The sequence below is a fragment of the Lacerta agilis genome, chromosome 2, assembly GCF_009819535.1.
Source record: "Lacerta agilis isolate rLacAgi1 chromosome 2, rLacAgi1.pri, whole genome shotgun sequence".
NCBI classification, from domain to species: Eukaryota; Metazoa; Chordata; class Lepidosauria; order Squamata; family Lacertidae; genus Lacerta; species Lacerta agilis.
The window spans coordinates 101,813,627-101,834,087 of NC_046313.1; the positions used below are offsets into that span (position 1 = coordinate 101,813,627).

At 46.2% G+C, this 20,461-nt stretch overlaps 1 protein-coding gene across 2 annotated transcripts in view; it reads left to right on the forward strand.

Annotated features, from left to right (window-relative positions):
- Positions 1–19,307, forward strand: part of CAMK1 (calcium/calmodulin dependent protein kinase I) — a 42,047-nt gene extending 22,740 nt beyond the window's left edge. For both annotated transcript variants that reach the window (XM_033141413.1, XM_033141414.1), the window contains exons 4-12: positions 1,651–1,725; positions 1,901–2,039; positions 9,078–9,204; positions 11,334–11,409; positions 13,284–13,396; positions 13,981–14,059; positions 15,247–15,334; positions 16,545–16,641; positions 17,571–19,307. In XM_033141413.1, the coding sequence (XP_032997304.1) occupies positions 1,651–1,725; positions 1,901–2,039; positions 9,078–9,204; positions 11,334–11,409; positions 13,284–13,396; positions 13,981–14,059; positions 15,247–15,334; positions 16,545–16,641; positions 17,571–17,635 (859 nt within the window). In that variant the 3' untranslated portion in view covers positions 17,636–19,307. The remainder of the gene's footprint in view (positions 1–1,650; positions 1,726–1,900; positions 2,040–9,077; positions 9,205–11,333; positions 11,410–13,283; positions 13,397–13,980; positions 14,060–15,246; positions 15,335–16,544; positions 16,642–17,570) is intronic.
- Positions 19,308–20,461: the final 1,154 nt, after the last annotated feature.

Sequence of the window (20,461 nt, forward strand, 5' to 3'; positions counted from 1 at the left end):
TTCTTGACTACTACCAGTCACATCACAAGTGAGTGACACAGATTGGTACCTTTACAAAATTATTTGTCTTTTAAATCTTTTGAAGCTGAACCACTCATTTTAAGCCCTCTTAAAAACAAAGCTCCACCTGATGCCTGCAAACTGGTCTGCGTGGAAAAAAACCCTGCATTTCTTAAAAAAATATAATGCTTGTTTATTTCGTTCTTCCATATATATTTAAATAGCTGTTTCTGGCTTGTGTGCTCATTCTTTCCAGTGTGTGTGTGTGTGTGTGTGTGTGTGTGTGTGTGTATTTAACCCTTCCCCATACATTTCTTCAGTCAAGTACTTCACATACATTAGCTCAGGAATCCTTACAACAACTCTGCAATGTAGATTTTGCTGTTATTCCCTTATTGTAGGTTGTGTGTGTGTGTCTCTGTGTGTGTATTTGTGGGGCAGTGACCTGAGGCCGAGAGCAGTAGTTTGCTTAAGGGCACCTGCTGGGTTCACAGCAGAGGCAAGATTTGATTCTGGGGACTGTTTGTTTCATAGCTCTGTCGCACAGCAACTAGCTTATCGCGGGGACATTATCTCTCTCTCTTCCTCTCTCTCTCTCTTTTTAAAGTAGCTTGTCAGCCTGTTCCTCTCAAGCAGCATCAGGAAACCTCTGTTTGGCCTCCCAATATTGCTGGACTACAACTCCTATCATCCCTGACCGTTGGCTGTGCTCTCTGGGACTGGTGGAAGTTGGAGTCCAACTACATACAGAGGGCCAAAAGTGCCCCATCCAAGTTGTACAGTGGAGACCCCCGGGAGAAAGGATATTGCAAAGCCGGTGCTGGTTGTGGCCAACGCTAGGAATAAAATGGGTGGGATTTGCCACCTGGATCCCCACCTCCTTGGTTTTGAAACGGAGGTACAGGCAACTCCCCACTTGCCTATGATTTATTTGTTTGCGACCGTGTGCACCGCCGAGAAATAAATAATCCGTCTCAAACTTGGAAGTGGCGGGAGAGAGCTGGAAAATTCTTGTGGCTCACGAGGAGACCATCCCCAGAGCCCGAAGAGGATGTCAGTGAGCCTAAGGCCAGAAATAAATGTTTAAAATGCTTTAAAAAAACCACACACACACACACTTATGGGCTCCAAAATGGTGCAGGGAACTCACTGCTACCACGCTACCCTGCTCAACAGCTGTTGGGCAGGAAGCCATATTGCAGTGGGCTCTGATGTGCTGTTCCCTTGCCCTTTCTGGAGATCTGGAGGCAAAGGGACTGAATAAAAGAAAAAGAGCACGTAAAAACAGGTGTTTAAAGCAGGCACAGGCAAACCTGGCCCTCCAGATGTTTTGGGACTACAATTCCCATCATTCCTGACCACTGATCCTGTTAGCTAGGGGTGATGGGAGTTGTAGCCCCAAAACATCTGGAGGGCCGAGTTTGCCTGTGCCTGGTTTAGAGGGTACTCCCCCACATGCTCATCTTGTTTATGGGCGGGGCGGAAAGTCACCCCCCACATAAGTTGCCTCTGCCATGGGGTCTGCGAAAATAGCTTTTCCCGACAGAGAAGCTGGGAAGCAAGCCTTTCAGTCTAAACAAGGCAGAGTGGTGATAATCCACTGACCTCCACACCATTTCCTTGCTGAAGGAGCTTCTCTTTCTCTTGCAGGATCAAGCACCCCAATATTGTGGCTCTGGATGACATCTATGAGAGCGGGGGGCATCTCTACCTCATCATGCAGCTGTGAGTTGAAGGCTGGGAATTAGAGGAGTCCCAGCTATGGGCGGCGGGGGAGACCCTTGGCACAGCCTGGCAGCATTGGTGGAGCTTGTGGGCAGAGCTCACCCTGACCACCCACTTCCTGAAGGGGTCTCTTTAGGAGAGCAGGCCTCACCTGTGGTTTTCCTCCCCAATGTAGGGTCTCAGGTGGGGAGCTCTTTGACAGGATTGTGGAGAAGGGGTTTTACACGGAGCGAGATGCCAGCCAACTCATCCGCCAGATCCTTGACGCTGTCAAATACCTCCATGACATGGGCATTGTACACCGTGACCTCAAGGTAGGGGATTTCTGTCGTAGCCGCCTCGTAGTTGCATTTTCACAACTGTCTGTTTGCTGAAGGCCGGACTAGAAATTTCATCCTATTAGCAGCTGCTTGGATGGCTTTCCAAAAGAAAAATAGCTGGCACTTTCCCCCTGCTGCAGTCTGGACTAGGACCTTGGTCTGGCATAGTTTTGGGGCTTTAATCTTTTGTCTCTTGCTGCTGCTCCAATTCGGATTGGGGGCCCCATGCCCCCCTCTCCACCAGTTGGAAGGAAAGCTTCTGTTTGCCTCCTCTCAGCCCATGCCCAGTCTGGACTGGGACCACAGCAGGGGGCAAAGTCCCACTTAAAAGGTAAAGGGACCATTAAGTCCAGTCGTGTCCAACTCTGGGGTTGCAGCGCTCCTCTCGCTTTACTGGCCGAGGGAGCCGGCATACAGCTTCCGGGTCATGTGGCCAGCATGACAAAGCCGCTTCTGGCGAACCAGAGCAGTGCACCTTCCCGCTGGAGCGGTACCTATTTATCTACTTGTACTTTGACGTGCTTTAGAACTGCTAGGTTGGCAGGAGCAGGGACCGAGCAACGGGAGCTCACCCCGTCGCGGGGATTTGAACCACCGACCTTCTGATTGACAAGCCCTACGCTCTGTGGTTTAATCCACAGCGCCACCCACGTCCCGCGGTAAGGCCAGGCCCACTTACCCCGTGCCAAAGCCTCAGTCCAAGATAGGAGGTGCCCCATACCTGCATTTCTTTTGCTAGTTGGGGTGAATAGCATCTTGACTAGTCTTGTTCCTAATCTGCTGTAGGTACCTTAGTCTAGAAATACAGCTTTTGTATTTACCAGTCAAGTATTAAGAGCTTACTTCCTCCATTGTCTTGTGGTTTAAGACCTAACCAACATGTGACACCAGTAGTTTTTGATTAGATCTCTTTCGTGTCCCTTGAAAGCAGCCTTGGAGGCAAGGGGGGGAAACTGAATTGGGGCTGCAATGAAGAGGAGGGAGATTATAACCTTCTTCCCCGCCTCCATTCACTGATGCAAATCATTCCTCCTACCCAACAAAGTTCTCATAGCTGCGGAGGGGCAAGTGGACGTTCATTTATTGTGCTTGTCTGCATTTCACCATGTGAGCCAGTTCTTATTCTGCAGATTTTGGTGCGGTCATACACGATCTTGTTTTCAAAACTGTTATTACCTCCCTGTAAACGTTTTGGGGGCAGACATAACACTTCATTTCCTGTCGGTGTGTACCCCCCGTAACGTCCTGCTGATATCCTGTAACTTCTTATGCCACAAATCTCCTGGGATTTATTCTTTCCCTCTTTTCTTGCCCTATAGCACAGGATTGCTCCTCCACGTGGCAATAGCGTGGTAACGCCAGGGAAGCGTTGCATAACAATTTACAAAGCAGGATGATGTGTGGATGGTCCAGTATAAATCCATTGCAAGTGCACTGTTATTGTGCCAGTGACGTATTTCAGAATACCACCCCCCCAATGCTCCCCCCCCCAATAGTCTGGGCCCTGTGTTCAAGAGCAACTTCAGGAAGCTATGTGGAGAGAGTGATTTTGTACCAGAGGATTGTTGTAGGAAGGTGGAGTTAACAACTCCCAATCTCTGCTGAGAAAAACATTAGGAGAGTCCACTACTCTCACAACATGTTCTATTTTGTCCCTTAGAGAAGTTCCGATTCTGGGATAACTGGTCCCGTGGTCATGGTGGAAATGGTTCTATGCCCTCAAAGTTGAGAACAGGATACAAGTTGATAATCAACATGCACAGACACCCGAGAGCCGTTCAAGTAGTCAAAAATAGCATAGGGAAAATCCCAAAGGAAAAAGAAAGACTATTACATAAAAAACGGGAAACAAAATAAACAAATTCCTTCCAGTAGCACCTTAGAGACCAACTAAGTTTGTTATTGGCATGAGCTTTTGTGTGCATGCACACTTCTTCAGATACCAAGGGGGATTCTTCTTTAGGGCAATTCTGAATGCCTCAAAGTGAAGGTGGGTGAGTTAAGTAAGAGTGTGCGGTATTAAAAAGAGAACAGGACAGAGTGGGAATATTAGAAACAATTGGATACTTATAATCTATGGGTTTTTAATCCTGTGGAAAGAATTCTGTGGGACGGGAGTGTAGGGTGTGGTGGTTTTCCAAGTCAAAGGAGGACCCTCTTGGGAACAGTGACCACAACACCATCAAATTCAATATATGTATGTGGGTGGGAAATTGCCTAGAAAATGCAGCACAGACACATTTAATTTTGGGCCTGGGCATCTATACCAGCCCAATGATTTAGCGTGGCACTGTTTTGAACGAAACTATGCCAATAGTTGATTGCCCCTTTTTATGTGTTTTGATTTCCCTGTGAGCTTGGCAACTGTGTGCTTACATATGTACATACATACTGCTGTTCACCTAATTTTACTTTACGGAACGGACGGCACAGTTTCGCTTCATGTTTTCTTCCAGAAGCCAGGTCACAAACGCTGTTCATGGCTCAATTGAGGAAGTCTCCTTCCTGACCTTACTTGCTCTTTGGCCTTTTGAGGCAGAACGTCTTTGCCACCATATGTTGTTGCTAGCTCCAGCTATGAAAAATACAAATCGGGATGTTGTTGCAGTTAGCGAGCGGGGAGGAGAGAATGGCTCATTTCACCTTGGCTGGCTCAGGACAAAGAGAGAACAATTCTACCCAGTATAGCACTCCTTGGATCATTCAGCAAAAGAGGGAAGAGCAACAAGTTTGGTGGCTTCCAGTAGCACCTCAGAGACCAACTAAGTTTGTTCTTGGTATGAGCTTTCGTGTGCATGCACACTTCTTCAGATACACTGAAACAGAAGTCACCAGACCCTTGTGAGAGGGTGGGGAGGGGGTATTACTCAGAAGGGTGCTGGGAATGGGTGATTGGCTGATAGGTGTGGAAAACCTGTTGACGACTGTTAACGACTGCAATTGGTCTTACAGGAAAATAAAAAAAAACAGAGACATTGGATTCTTATCTCTTTATACATGATATAGCTATTTTTAGCCATCTCACCCCTTGCTTTTTCCTGTACGACCAATTGCAGTCGTTAACAGTTACCATCTGAGAAAAAATTGTCTTTTAGCACAATACCACCCTTATTTATAAATACCAGCCTTATCTGTTTCCTTTGGGCATTCGGACCTGTTTTGCAGGTTGAAAAAATCTCAGCCTGTTTTTGTTCTGTGAGCTAATTCTTATCTAATCCTTTGTGGTTACATCCTTGTAGCTGTGCCAGCCATTGATATTTAAGTGCTGTACAGGGATAGGGTTTGAAGGCCAAAAAAACGCCATCTGTTTTGGAATCTCCCGTTCAAAGCAACTGCTTCACAGCAAGGCCAGCCTTGCCCTGTGGAAAACAGGAATCTGAGCTCTGTGCTATCGTTGGGTTTTTAAGTTAGTACACCTTCTGTACTTCATTAGAACTCAGCGGCTGCTCAAGTGGTTGTATTGATTCGTCCAGTATCCAGGACATCAGGTTTGGGGATAGTTTTCCAAAAAAATCTCGAATTGGCCTAGAACACAGAGTTCACGATGCATAGATGCTGACATGGAAGCCCAAACCAAAATAGGAAGCTGAGAAGATGATGGCTATACTCTGCCTGCAAGGTTGGAGGCAATAATGTTTCTGAATAGGAGTTGCTGGAAACCCCAGAAAGAAACAGTGCTCTTGTTCGTCCTGCTTATGGGTTTGCCACAGATATCTGGCTGGCCATGGTGAAGACAGGATGGTAGACAAGATGAGCCGTTGGCCTGATCCAGCAGGTTCTTCCTAAGCTCTTATGAGACATCTAAGTTTCAGTTCCAAAACCCATGCTCTAATCCAAGTGGGCAAGCAATGGGAGAAGCAAATGTTCACTTGTGAGGATGTGAGGATGTGGTTGTGGCCATGGCCAAAAGAACACGGATGCATTGAATTATTCTTGAATTCATCACCCAACAGGAAAAAAAATGGTTCTCAGTAGATCCGTACTAATGCAATAAAGGTAAAGGTCCCCTGACAGTTAAATCCAGTCGCGAACGACTCTGGGGTTGCAGCGCTCATCTCGCTTTATTGGCCAAGGGAGCCGGCGTACAGCTTCCGGGTCATTTGGCCAGCATGACAAAGCTGCTTCTGGCGAACCAGAGCAGTGCACGGAAACACTGTTTACCTTCCCGCCGGAGCGGTACCTATTTATCTACTTGCACTTTGACGTGCTTTCGAACTGCTAGGTTGGCAGGACCGGGCAACGGGAGCTCACCCCGTCACAGGGATTCGAACCGCCGACCTTCTGATCAATAAGCCCTAGGCTTGTGGTTTAGACCACAGTGCCACCCACATCCACTAATGCAATAGAGGCCAACCAAATGTGACAAAGCAGTGTGCAAGCTTTCCAAGTTCTATTCTGTGGCGTTTTGGTTGGCCTTATAAATGTATTGCTCTAATATAGATTCTGCAGATTATCGTATGGGTGAAAAATGGCTACCTTTCGATTTGCTTGTGTTGGGACTTTCAAGCGATGGGCATTTGTTCTAGTGATCCTTTGAAGAGTTTAGAACAGCTGATGGTGAAGAAGCCCCTGATTACCTGATGCGCTGGGCTTGAGCATAGTGCTCTCAGTGCGCCCTTAAGGTCTTCTCTCCTGTTCACGCTGTATATCATTGGTGGGGAACATCCACCCATAGGCCAAACTTGGCCTGCCAGGCTTCTGAGCTTGGCCTTTCAGGACACTTTGGGGCAAACCACCCGCCCTGCACCTAACATCAGATGATTTCAAGTGTGGGAATTTAAGCTGTGGCTGCAAAGGGGAAATCTGCAGAGGAAGAATGAGGAGCACACTTACGAATGCACTCCTGATACTTCCTTTCCAGGGGGTGGGAGTTTCAGTCCCCTGATACCATATGATGTCAGGTGACTGACAGGTGTGTGGCTTTGCCTGTCCAAGTTTACCTCAGGGGGTTGGACACTTCCAGTTCCTCTCCCCTGCTGTGTATGCTGAGGGATCAAGGAGTAAAGGGATCACTTGGGTGTGTCTCTGGTTATGCATCGATATCATTTTTGCTCTCTGAGATTTTTGCTGTCCACGGAAATACGCACCCTGTTGTGGTAAAATAATAAAAGAAAGAAAGAATTACTTGTGTGTTCTTTTCAGAAATAATTGCTATTGGCTTAGTTATTATTCTACATTGCGCTTTGAATGCACCAAGTTTAGCAGTCTGTCTGCTGGTCCACAGTTTTGAAATCCAGTTCAGGATTTCTCTGAAGTCTTTGTCAGTGTTGTGGATGCCAAGTGGCGTCAGGTCAGAGCACTTAGTCTGGAATTATTTTACATAACTTGATAGCCTGGACTGTTCCAGCTCTCTCTTGTAGAAATGATGTTTTCTTAGCTGCTTCTTTTAGAGCAGGGGTAGGCAACCTAAGGCCCATGGGCCGGATGCGGCCCAATTGCCTTCTCAATCAGGCCCATGCACAGTCCAGGAATCAGCGTGTTTTTACATGAGTAGAATGTGTCCTTTTATTTAAAATGCATCTCTGGGTTATTTGTGGGGCATAGGAATTTGTTCATTTAATTTTTTTCCAAAATATAGTCTGGCCCACCACATGATCTGAGAGATGGTGAATCGGGCCATGGCTGAAAAGGGTTGCTGACCCCTGTTTTAGAGTGATAAAAGCTTTCAGGCAATAAGGTAGAAACATCTAGTTTTGGCATTTTCATGTTTTTGTTGCTTGGCCTAACCTCTGAAGTTCCCCCCCCCCTTTGCTTTACATCATAATTGCTAATTCCATTATGAGCAGTAAGATTTCAAGAATCTCAAGTCTCGTGATTGTGGCTATTGGCAGGCATTTAACATTACACTTACAATTTAACTATTGCAGCTTGACCTCTTCCCCTTCCCTTAGGGAACTTTAGTTCTGTGAGGGGCTAATGAGCTCCAGGAGAAAAAGAATTGCTATCTTAAATAATGTATTGTGTAATGCACCCCCCCACCCCCAATTTTTTATATTTACCTTATTGTCACTAGGCTACCTTTAATCATCTTTTAGAAATAAGTTTAACAGATGAATCCATGAATTTCTTATGCACATTTGATTTACTTATGTCCCTAGAATAACAGAATTGTAGAGTTGGAAGCGACCCTGAGGGTCATCTAGTCCAACCCCCTGCAATGCAGGAATCTCAACTAAAGTATCCATGACAGATGGCCATCCAACTACTGCTTAAAAACCTCCAATGGAGGAGAGCTCCGTGTTCTTTTTTGGACCAAGTTTGTCTTGATTATTTGGTTTTGTGCGTGGTTCTTTCTTAAGATGCTTAGAATGGTCTTTTCTCCCTACTGCCTGGATAATTTCTTTGCGCATTCCACCATGCTACCTGAACTGCCCCAACTGGTCGTTACAAGAACTGCACTTTAACAAATGGTGTTAAATGTTTGGTTGTTTTCCTCTACCCTCCTCATCCCTTTCCCCTTTTGTGTTGTGTCTTTTTTTTTTAGACTGTAAGCATAGGAACTGACTTGTTTTTTTTACTGTTCTGCAAGCCGTGGGTGGCGCTGTGGTCTAAACCACTGAGCCTAGGGCTTGCCGATTGGAAGGTTGGCAGTTCGAATCCCCGCGATGGGGTGAGCTCCCGTTGCTCGGTCCCTGCTCCTGCCCACCTAGCAGTTCGAAAGCACATCAAAGTGCAAGTAGATAAATAGGTACCGCTCTGACGGGAAGGTAAACAGCGTTTCCGTGTGCTACTCTGGTTTCGCCAGAAGCGGTTTAGTCATGCTGGCCACATGACCCGGAAAAACTGTCTGCAGACAAACGCCGGCTCCCTCGGCCAGTAAAGCGAGATGAGCGCAGCAACCCCAGAGTCGTCCGTGACTGGACTTAACTGTCAGGGCTCCTTTACCTTTACCTTTAAGCCACACTAGGAGGTTTTTTGTTTTTTGTTGAAGTACGGGATTAAAAAAAAATTGCTTTAAATAAATTGTTACTTGGAACTCTAGTCTGACAGTATTTTTCTCTCTCTTTCCCCCCTACTCTCCGCCCTTGTTAGCCTGAGAACCTGCTCTATTACAGTCTGGATGAAGATTCCAAGATCATGATTAGCGACTTTGGGCTATCAAAGATAGAAGGCTCAGGAAGTGTCATGTCTACGGCTTGCGGGACTCCAGGTTATGTGGGTGAGTTGCAGAGGTTTCTTATTTCCCCCCGCCCCCAACGCCATTGAGAAGAGTGGATCTGGCTGACAAAGAAAATCACTCTGTGCCATGAGGGGTTTTTTTATGAGGAGGTGGGGCTACAGTTTGCCTCCAGCTTGCCTGAGAGGAGGGGCGTATTATGTGCCTTTCTAAATGGATAGCACTTCAGTGTAGGGAAAAGCATGTAAATCCAGTGTACATTGTAAGAGGGGCACCATTCATGTGTTCCACCATGTGAAATTATGATTGGCCACAACCTCCCAACATGTGCTCAATGTATGTATTTTTAAATGTATTTTTTAAAATGTATTTTTAAACTTTTGTTGGAAGCCGCCCAGAGTTGCTGGGGAAACCCAGCCAGATGGGCAGGGCATAAATAAATTATTATTATTATTATTATTATTATTATTATTATTATTATTAGTTCATTATACATGATCTACTGTAAAGTCATACCTCTGGTTGCATTCGCTGAGGGTTATGAAGGCGACGAACCTGGAAGTACCGGAACGGGTTACTTCCGGGTTTCGGCGTGCCTGCATGCGCAGAAGCGCTAAATCACGCTTTGCGCATGCGTAGAAGTGCTGAATTGCGCTGCGCAAATGCACAGATATGGCAGTTCAGGTCGCACTCTTTTCATGTTGTGAACGGGCCTCTGGAACGGATCCCGTTTGCAACCAGAGGTACCACTGTACTGTATGGACTGCTTACGTTAATGTACAGTATATGTTTAAATTACTATTGGTGGAGTGTTTTCATACATCAGAGGGAGATATTTCTATCTTTCCCCTCTCCTGTTATAGTTGCAAATTCAGATTAGATAGATAGATAGATAGATAGATAGATAGATAGATGTTTAAAATTAATGCATGAGGATCTACTCTTGGGTTTAATGCTTTATTTCCGGCACAGGGGTACTAAAACTGAAATATCTGAAATAGTCCTTTGCTGGGACTTGACAGGACAGGGGATTCCCTTTCATAGGCAGAATGGCAGCCTGGGGCGGGATGAAATCAGTTGCATTCAACTTTGCAGAGATGAAACATGCTAGACCCCCCCCCCCACAGGCCCTACCATCTTTCGTTGAGGGAGTGGCTTTCAATGAGTGACATTTGCAGTGCTTTTTTTCTGGGGTGGGACGCAGGGGTTTGCACACCCTTAAACATTTTGTGAATCTTTGTACTTTTGTCCATTTACTGTATTTATTTTTCCCGATTTGAACTATAAAATGGTGGTTTTCTTGAGTCAAAATGAGAGTACCCCTAAACATTTTTTTTAAGGAAAAAAAGTGCTGGACATTTGTATCCATTAAGCATTATAGAGTCATTGTGCCATGTTTCTTGTAGCTGAATAATATCAAATTGCTCAAAAAGAGCTGCTTATTCTTCTGCTTTGAACTCCAACCTTCTTTGTTACATGGCATCAGTTCCTTTAAGGCTCTGTGCTTGTCGTTTCCACTTTGTCCAGGTACCCAATTTCGTCTTTAAAAAATGCTTCCATTCCTCTTATCAGTGGGAACCCATTCAACAGTGTTAGCATATTTTTTGATTCTCGGGAGAGGACTACACTGTTCCTATTTCATTTGAAGCTAATTTCTGATAGTTCAGCCAGGAATTCGTAGTCATCCCATCAGGATTGTCCCTCACCATATCATATTCCAAGAGTTTGCAGCTCTGCGTCTGTACACTTAAAAGTTCCTCTGGTAGCCCTCTTTTTAACTATACATTTTGGAGAAACAAGCTTGCGGGTGAAAGGCTTGATTGTCAATTGTTTCACCAATGCTTTGTTGTCCATGCTGTTGTATTTTGGGTCAACCTGGACTGTAACTTTGCTACTTTGGTGAGAATGTCACTTGGGGATGAAATAAGTTTGGAGGAGACTTACAAGCGGAAGGTGGAAATCTTTACAAGAGAGAGAGAGAGAGAGAGAGAGCTGGCATGGCGTGTGGATGTTTGTGCGCAGAAATTCCTGGGAGAGCAAGCCTTTAGAAGGAGATCCCTAGTACAAGGGTTGCATTTCCCCATCTTGTCCCCAAACGACGCTTGGGCAACAGGGAATTTCCATCTCTAATGGTCACTTTCTTCCTCTTTCCCCCCTTGGCTCTGGTCCAGCTCCTGAGGTATTGGCACAGAAGCCATACAGCAAAGCGGTCGATTGCTGGTCTATTGGAGTCATCGCTTATATCTTGTACGTACTGAGTTGAATTGAGATGGTGGTGGGCCTGGAGCCAGGTGCCCTGACTCCTATCGCTCCTGAAAGCACATATGCGAAGGGAGTCCTATTCAGTGGCGTCACTGGGGGGTGGGTGGGGGTGGCTCCCCCTGGGTCCAGGTGAGGGGGGTGACACTTGGCGGCCCCCCTGCCACTCCCCAAGCCAAGCCCTGCCGCCTGGCACCCCGTCCAGGCCAGCGCTGCTGCTCCCGGCGATCTTGTGAGCTGCTGAGCATGATCGGCGGCTCGTGGGGCTGCCCCACAAGCTGCCCATCACACTCGGTGGCTCTTAAGATCCCTGGGAGCAGCAGTGGGGTGGAGGGTGATGGGGCTCGGCTGGCGCACGCTCTCCCTTCCTGCTACTGGGCGGATGGAGCAGCAGAGGGAATACCCAGAGTTTGGGAGCTTTGGGGGGGGGTGCCGAAAATCGCTCGCCAGACTGTCCAGTGCTGCAACGTGCACGCCTCGCATAACCCAACAATCGTCTGCCTGATTGCCGCAAGCAGCTGCCATTTGCCCACCCAATTGCCACAACAGCAGCCCTTGCCCCGCACCCACCAATCACCCGCAGAATCACCACTCACAATCTCCTACTCGCAGAAGCAACAAATTCCCCGTCATCACTCTGCGCTGCCCATGTATAAGATGACCCCAAATTTTTGACACTGTTTTATCAGAAGAAACCCTTGACTTATACATGGAAAAGTACGGTACTTCATTCCGGCTACAAAATACCAGTACATTTCTGCATCTTTAATTAAAAATGGGGTTAGGAGTAGTGCTGCTTCTCTAACCGTAGTGCTACTGTGAGGAAGGGGTGCTTGAGGGACTGGCTTTTTGCCAATTCTGGGAGGTATGTTCACCTGATCTACATTTCCTGCTTAAACTGTGAGGATTGGAACTCAAGTTGTACACCTGCTTCTACACTTCCTTATTAGCTCAAATAATGTGATCCTCAGATGAAGGCTGGTATATAAATTATTATTATTATTGATGATATCATCATCAGCTTAGGTTTATAAATGTGCTTTTTGAAAGAAGACACATTTTAAAATACATATTTAAATGTACACATTTCCGTGCAGACTTTTCATTTTAAAAAGTCGGTTGGAAATGGGCTGGAGTGGACTTATGGGTAAACACACACGCCAGTGACATGAAGACAAACTGGTTTGCCCATCGCTACTGTGTAAGAGGATTGGTCAGTGAGTGGCTTAGGAGGCTCGCTTGGTGCCTCGGTGTCTCCAGGAGAGGGCACGCCGCCACCCCCACCCCCCCCGCAATGAAACAGCTCCGCCTCTCTCTTTCTGCAGCTGTTATTTATTTATTAAATTTCTGTTCCGCCCTTCACCCGAAGATCACAGGGTGGTTTACAACAGAAAAGCACAAACAAGGGAGATGCCATCGTAAAACAAACAAAAACGGCGCAACTGCTGTTATCAGGGCCAGGCAAAGGCATTTTGGCACCTGAGGCGGACCCAGAAATGGCTCCCTCTCTCTCCGCCAGGGAACAAGGGGTCAACTTCTGGAAGATGGAGGGGAAGAAAAGATCAACTTTGGGCTCTGCGGCCCAGGTGAACCTTGCCACCTGAGGAGGTTGCCTCACCTTGCCTCATAGGTGGGCCGGCCCCGACAGTGATTCTACCCCTCTAATCCCCTGGTCAGGAAGTAACCTTCTGTCTTTTTTTCCTTCTTCTTCTTCTCTCCCCTCGTTTTCCAGTCCATTTACCTCAGTTCCTCACACTCTTTTGCTCCTTCCCAGCCTATACATTTATTTCCAACTCTCCCCGTTATATATCACCATGCCTTCTGAGTGTCACACATGCCCTGTCCCCACTTTCTCCCCTCAGACTGTGTGGATATCCCCCCTTCTACGATGAGAACGACACGAAGCTCTTTGAGCAGATCCTGAAGGCCGAATATGAATTTGACTCCCCCTACTGGGACGACATATCAGAATCAGGTGAGGGAAGGAAATGGTGGCTTCTAAGGCACATACAGTGGTACCTCGACATACGAATTTTTCGACTTACGAATGAAAAAAGTGCCCGCACGGCTACAAATTTTTCGACATCCGAAGGACATCCGTTGGCGGTTTTAGATGGGGTTTACTCGACTTACGAATTTTAGATGCAGTTTACTCGACTTACGAATTTTTTGTTTCCAATGCATTCCTATGGGGAAATCGCTTACGAATTTTTCGACCTACGAATGTGCATTCGGAACGGATTAAATTCGTAAGTCGAGGTACCACTGTATTATGTATATTTGTTGTTGTTGTTGTTGTTTAAAAAAACCTGCTGATTTGATTACATTTATTGCTTATTTTTTATCAGTATTTTCTTGCGGATATTAGATCGCTTTATCTAAACAGCTTAGTGGGCTTTTTTAAATAAATAAATAAAATAAATTGGTAGATAACTCTCATTAATTAAAAATAATAATAAACAGAGTCAAATGGATCTGTGCTGTGGGAGGAGGCCAGTGGCACCGCTCACTGGCTTGCTTGCTAGCTCAGGCCCTCATTCACTTCCTTTCTACTCTCAGCCAAAGATTTCATCCAGCATTTAATGGAGAGAGACCCTAAGAAACGCTTCACCTGTGAGCAGGCACTACAACACCCGTGGTAAGGAGGAATCCGCACCCCGTCATCCATTTGGCTGGCTTTGAACATACAGGGGAGTCTCTTGGCTCCTGTTGTCCAGTTGTAAAAGGCAAGTAAGGGGGAGACCAGCCTGGCCAGAGAGGGAGCAGCTGCAGGAAGTTTGCTTTTTCCTTCCTCCTCCCTGTCCGAAAAATCATTAAGCTCCAGCTGTCCGGTGCCCTGGGACTGTGGAAGCAAAAGGCACATTGGCCAAAGGAACAAGGGATGCCAGTTGCTACTTGAGCAGCAATACCAGCTGTGGAAGATGAGCCTGGTCTGAACTGGATGTAAATGCCCTCTTACAGCTCACCATTTTATTCCAGTGTTGGAGAACCGATCTCCCCCCTCTGCCTTTTCCCTCCACTCGCCTTTCCTTGTGTGTCATTTCTTTTTCGTTTGCAAGCCTGGTGGTAGGACTTCTCTCCCCCCCCCTCCTTATTGATGGGAGACGATAATTGTCTATGAAAAGTGGCATTTAAAAAAAACAACACAACGGAAGAAAGCGGGAATATAATGCTGTGGTCTTGCAGCCACTTGAGAGTAAGCATCTCATCATACAGTGGTGCCTTGGTTTAAGAGCAGCTTATTTTATGAACAACTTGGGTTAAGAACGCTGCAAACCCGGAAGTAGGTGTTTTGGTTTGTGAACTTTGCCTTGGAATAAGAACATGCTTTGCTTCCTGTTGGGTGTGTTCAATTTGTAAATTGAGTCCCCCCCCCCCAAGCATGCCTTGGTTTAAGAACGCTTTAGTTTAAGAACGGACTTCCGGAATGGATTAAGTTCGTAAACCAAAGTACCACTGCACTCCCATCGTCCCTGATGAGAGTTGTAGCCCCAAATATCTGGAGGGCATTGGTTTGGAGAAGGCTGGCCTACGGGCTTTCAAAGTTGCCACCGGGTGAACTGATCGGAACAGGAATTCCCTTAGGTCCTGTTCTTATTAGCAACTCGCATTGTTTGGAATGGTGGAGGCATCTATTGGTATTTCAATGACTTGTTTAGATGTTGTATAGATGCCTTGTTTAGATGTTGATCTTGGGGTCCTGGTGGGTTCACTTGGTGAAAGGTGGTCCTTTAAGTATAGGGGTCCCAGACCGTAGAAGGCTTTAAAGGCCAAAAGCACTCCCATGGGGCATGTTAATAAGAACCAATCTGCTCTTCCTTCCAGGATTGCTGGAGACACCGCACTAGATAAGAACATCCACCAGTCAGTCAGTGAGCAGATCAAAAAGAATTTTGCCAAGAGCAAGTGGAAGGTAAGGGCATGTCCTGTAGAGAAGTAGTAGGCAGGTGCCTTAAATCTGTCCCTGCTCAAATCAGACTGCAATGTGAATGCAAAGCCTTTGTCCACCAGAATATATGTTTGTTCTTTGCCTTAGTATAACCTCTACCAATGATATTCACTTATGGCATGTGAGAGTCTCTTGCATAATATACAGCTGTATGGATTGATTTTTTTGTATTATTGATTTTATGATTATTTCTAACTGTTCCTGCTAAGGTTTTTTTTTGGGGGGGGGGGAGGGAATCGTTATACTTACTGTTCATTTGCTATGTTGTGATCCACTTTGGCACAATTTTGTAGGGAAGCGGCATACAAATTAAGCAGATGGGGATGGTAACCTCCCTCAAAGTCTCCTAGGAACCCGTGTTTGTTGAAGCTGTTTAGAATTTTGTTTTGAGATTCCTAGCTATTCCCATCCCAGGAATGCCACGGAGAAAGGAAGCAACTTATTGAACTAGTTTAGGTCCATGGTGCAGATATACTTTTATAGTGACAGAGCTGAGAATAGATATTTGCAGTCTTGAGTTTCCTTGGTGCCCACAGCTAGGGGAAAGAAGAAAGGATTTCATTTTGTTTGTCTCATTTGCCACACACGCTGCATATACAGGTGAAACTCGAAAAATTAGAATATCGTGGAAAGGTTCATTTCTTTCAGTAATTCAACTTAAAAGGTGAAACTAATATATGAGATAGACTCATGACGTGCAAAGCGAGATATGTCAAGCCTTTATTTGTTATAATTGTGATGATTGTGGCTACAGCTGATGAGAACCCTAAATTAACAATTTCAACTTTGAGGTTTTCATCAGCCGTACGCCATAATCATCACAATTATAACAAATAAAGGCTTGACATATCTTGCTTTGCATGTCATGAGTCTATCTCATATATTAAACTCCAGTAGCTAATGAAAACAATTGCTTACATAAATGGACTTTTCCACGATATTCTAATTTTTCGAGTTTCACCTGTACACCATACATTTAAAGACATGACTCCTCCCACCCCAGTAATTCTGGGAAGTGCAGTTTTACCCCACACAGAGCTACAAATTCCAGCAACTGTAAACTACAGTCCCCAAGATTCTTTGGGGGGAAATGATGTGCTTTAAGGGAATATGGTGTACACAGCCAGCATCCCCCCCTTTGACAGCAATCTGCTTTTCTTTTTGTCCTACACAGCAAGCCTTCAATGCAACTGCTGTGGTCAGGCATATGAGGAAGCTACAGCTTGGAACCAGCCAAGATGGACCTGGTCAAGCCATGCAGGAGAGCAATGGTGAGAGGCTGGGAATGGCTTTCGGTGCCACAGGGTATTCCTCTCCGTGTACTGTGGTGACACCAGTATAGAGCCGAAGCAGATTTTCTCCTGAAGACCCTCGTTGGTGAATCTTGATATTCATCATTGGCTGGTGTTTATATTTGTGTTTGGTATCTGCCAAGGTTTGATCTTCCTATTTGCCCCCCCCTTGGATACACTGACAAATCCTAGGCGTTTGAATTCTGAGGTAATATTTCACCTCTCAGTGTTGAACGCGTGGTCTGACATTCTACATTTGGAACCCGGATGGCTAAATTGAAAGCAGTGAGTGATGTCGAGTTAAATACACACGAAAAAGCTTGTATGCCTTTGACCCAAATCCCAGGAATTGGGGTGGGGGGAAATTTTGGAGTAGTATGTGGGTGAAGGAGAATGTTACAGCTTGTTTTGAAACTAAACTGTATTCCCCCCTGTGTGTGTGTGTGTGTGTGTGTGTTTTATATCCAAATTAAACACGTTAACTGCTTTCCACACTTTTTCTTTTTATTAAAAAAAAGTTTACATGCTTTGAACACAGTATGCACACACTTAAATTGGGTATATTGGTTAACCTTTGGGGGCAGTTCCCCCTCCCTTGCTTCACCTTGCAGTTTGGCCAGAGTCAACGAGAAGCCATTTGGGTGGCATGGCAATAGCAACTTAGGCATGATCTGTTAGGGATTCCCTTTACGATTGCTGAAAAATGAGGTTTTGCTCATAGCTGGGATTCCCTGTAAACACAAAAGTATTAAGGTGCTATATATAACCCGGCGCAAAAGCCTATCCTTTGTAGTATGCTGACCAGAAGGTAGCGGCTAGGCAGCTTTGCCTCGCTGACTTTGTGCTATAGTGTTGTGTTTGTAGTACCAGTTAACCCACTCCTTGACAGTCCCTTTTCTCTTCTGCAGGCTCAGCTTCCAGTAGCAGCGAGGAATCCTTGGGGAATGGTTCTCACCGTCAAACGCGGGATTGAACGTTCCCCATTGGACAGAGGACACAGATGGCGGTGCCAGGATCAACCCATTGTGGGGCGGCCGGCCAAAGCCCCACTCTGCTGTGCTACCACAAGTGGAGCCAAGGGAAGGGCCTGGGACTGCCCCCAACACTCCTCCCAATGAAGTGTGGCTGAGCCCCTCCGCAGGGAAAGCTTCCCTTGTTAAGCCACGCCCTCCTGAACCTGGACATGGGGCCTGATCCTTCATAAGCCACACACTTCCCTGGAGATGCTTCTTCTTCCTCTTCTCTCTCTATCTCTCTCTAACACAGAGCAGCCAAATCCTGGCCGCAGCCAGCCAGCTCTGTCCATGCCCTGTGCTGAGCCCCCACCCAAGCTTACAATGTCCTCCTCCTCCTCCTTGGCCAATCGTGTGGTGTTGTCTAGGAAAGACCACACAACGGCCTGCTCAGGCCCTTTGCAGCAGCTGTCAAGGTGGAGGCTGGTCTCCAGCTGTGGAGCTTGAGGATGCCTCACCCACCCCCATTAAAAAAAAACCCTAACCAAGTCCCCCACTCAAATCATGCACCTCCAGCCCAACAAGCAGGTTCACAAAGAGCGAGCCTGCAGCGCTTATAACCCTAGATCACCCTAATCATGTCACAAACGAAAACGAAAGCTGCTTGTGGACCCTTCGCAATTTGATCTTGAGATGGCGCCTCCCGATAAGAGGGAATGCACGTCCGCTGTCAAGAAACGTGAAGCTAGATTGAAAGGCTGTTTCAATCTTCTGGTGTCATTTGGCTGTCTATGGGCGAGGACACGTTATTTTTTTAAGAGTGGTGGTTTGATAGAACCACAGCTACCCTTGATATATATATATACACACACACACACACACCCAGGCGGAGGTGGGAAACAATTTAGCTGACTTTCCGTATGGCTCCGGTTGAACTATGGGGAAAAGGCAACTGTATTTGGGTACCTTGTCAATTACTGCCCATGGCCCATACCATACCATCGGCCTCCAGAGCAATCCTGCAGCTGTTTTTTAAAATGCTTTGCGTTTTGTATTTTTTCTTTTTGCGGGGGGTCAGGGAAGAAGGAGCACACTTGCAGAGATGTGCGTATGCCTCTGTTTTTGAAAACAGCGCTGGGAATAGAAGGGGGAAGGCAAGATTGAGTGGTTGTCGAAACATCGTTTTGGCATGGGAAGCAACTCGCTGATCCAGGATTTGGTTCGTTGGCCAGTTCATTTGCAATGCAAGTTACAAAGAGAAGTTCACACCATAGACAACACTCCCATTGAGGCAGCCCTTGAAGCGCTGGGTCTGTCTTCATCCAAGCTGGCCTTTGCACCACCCAACTGGCAGAACCAGGATACTTCCCACCGTGTATAGAGTCCAGCCTTCCCCAACCTGGTGCCTTCCGGATGCTTCGGATGACAACTCCCATCCAACGCAGCCAATGTTTAGGGGGGTCATGGGAGTTCTGTAGTCAACGTTCTCCAACGTTTGGAGAAGCGCCAGGTTGGACAAGACTGGCTTAGCCCCCCCTCCCCTCTTGCTCTCCTGCCTGCTCTTGATGCTCACAGCTCCGCATTTTGCGCCCATGTTCTCTCTGTCTCTGCACTCTCTTGGTTCAAGAGGACTTTCTAACTTGAAGTTTCTATTTTGTTGCTTGTTCTTGTATTAAAAAGGAAGGAAGCGCACATGTCTTCATCTACCCTATCGGGAGTGGGGTGGGGTGAAGGGGTGGGAGGGAATAAGGAAGCTGCCACTGATGCCCCCTCACCCAGCAACCAACCGAGGGGGGTGGGTGGGCACTGCATACACCCAGTAGTGTCTAGATCTGTTTCTAAAGGTGAAAGAAGGCTAGAAGAAGCAAGATTCAGGAGGACACAACTTGTTTATTGTTATCGTTACAGCACCTCGAAGTCAGCTAAGCACTTTATAAAAGGGTAGAAATAAATAGGTCTCTGCCCAAAGCAGCTTACAATCTAGAAATAGTCAAGACAAAAAAAAAGGCAGGGGTGGGTATATGGAACGGTAGGTCAAATCGCCGGATGATTAAAAAAACACCAACAACAACACACAGGCCTGTGAGCCCGCTTTTCAAATCCTATGGATTTTGATGGGGAAGTAACAAGCACGCTTAAGTCTCTCCCACTGAAACCAGCAGGATTTTAAAGGGCTTAGCTCTGACCACAGAGCTTTCTCACGGTACAGGCCACAAAATATAATTTTAAACTCCACTATAGAAATGGAGGATGTTTAACACAAACAAACAGACAAAAATGAGGGGAAAGGACACTTAAGAAAGAAAAACAAAGATGATAAAAGAGATAACATATTGAGCTGCAGTGAATGTATTCAGGAACAACATTCCATATTAGTGGAAGAAGGAAAAGGGATGATAATGTTTAATAGAACAAGAGGTTTTAGGTTCACTGAGCAGAAAAAAATGAGGGGAATTAAAAGCCCAGACTGGAATAAAGCAAGGAAACAACTTGGGCCTGTTAAACAAGTTGAATGAACAAGACAAATGTTCCTTCAGATGGAGACTACGTTGATGCAAAAGCCAGAGGGGTGAATGTGTTGGTAGATATTTATGGATGCATATAGGTTGGGAGGGGGAAGACGGCCTGCTTTTCAAGGCCAGAAGGTACCTCTTCAGCGGTTGGAACGGGGAATATAATATGAAGCAAGAAGGGAGGCAAGAGGGGAGTTTCTTGGACTGGGCTTCGGCCCAAATGGCAGCCATTTTTAGTGTCTGGACTACCAGCAAACAACCTGGCGTTCTCCGCTCTCCCCACCTTGACAGTAGGTGGCAAGTCCTCTCCCTAGAAAGCTGATTGCCAGCAAA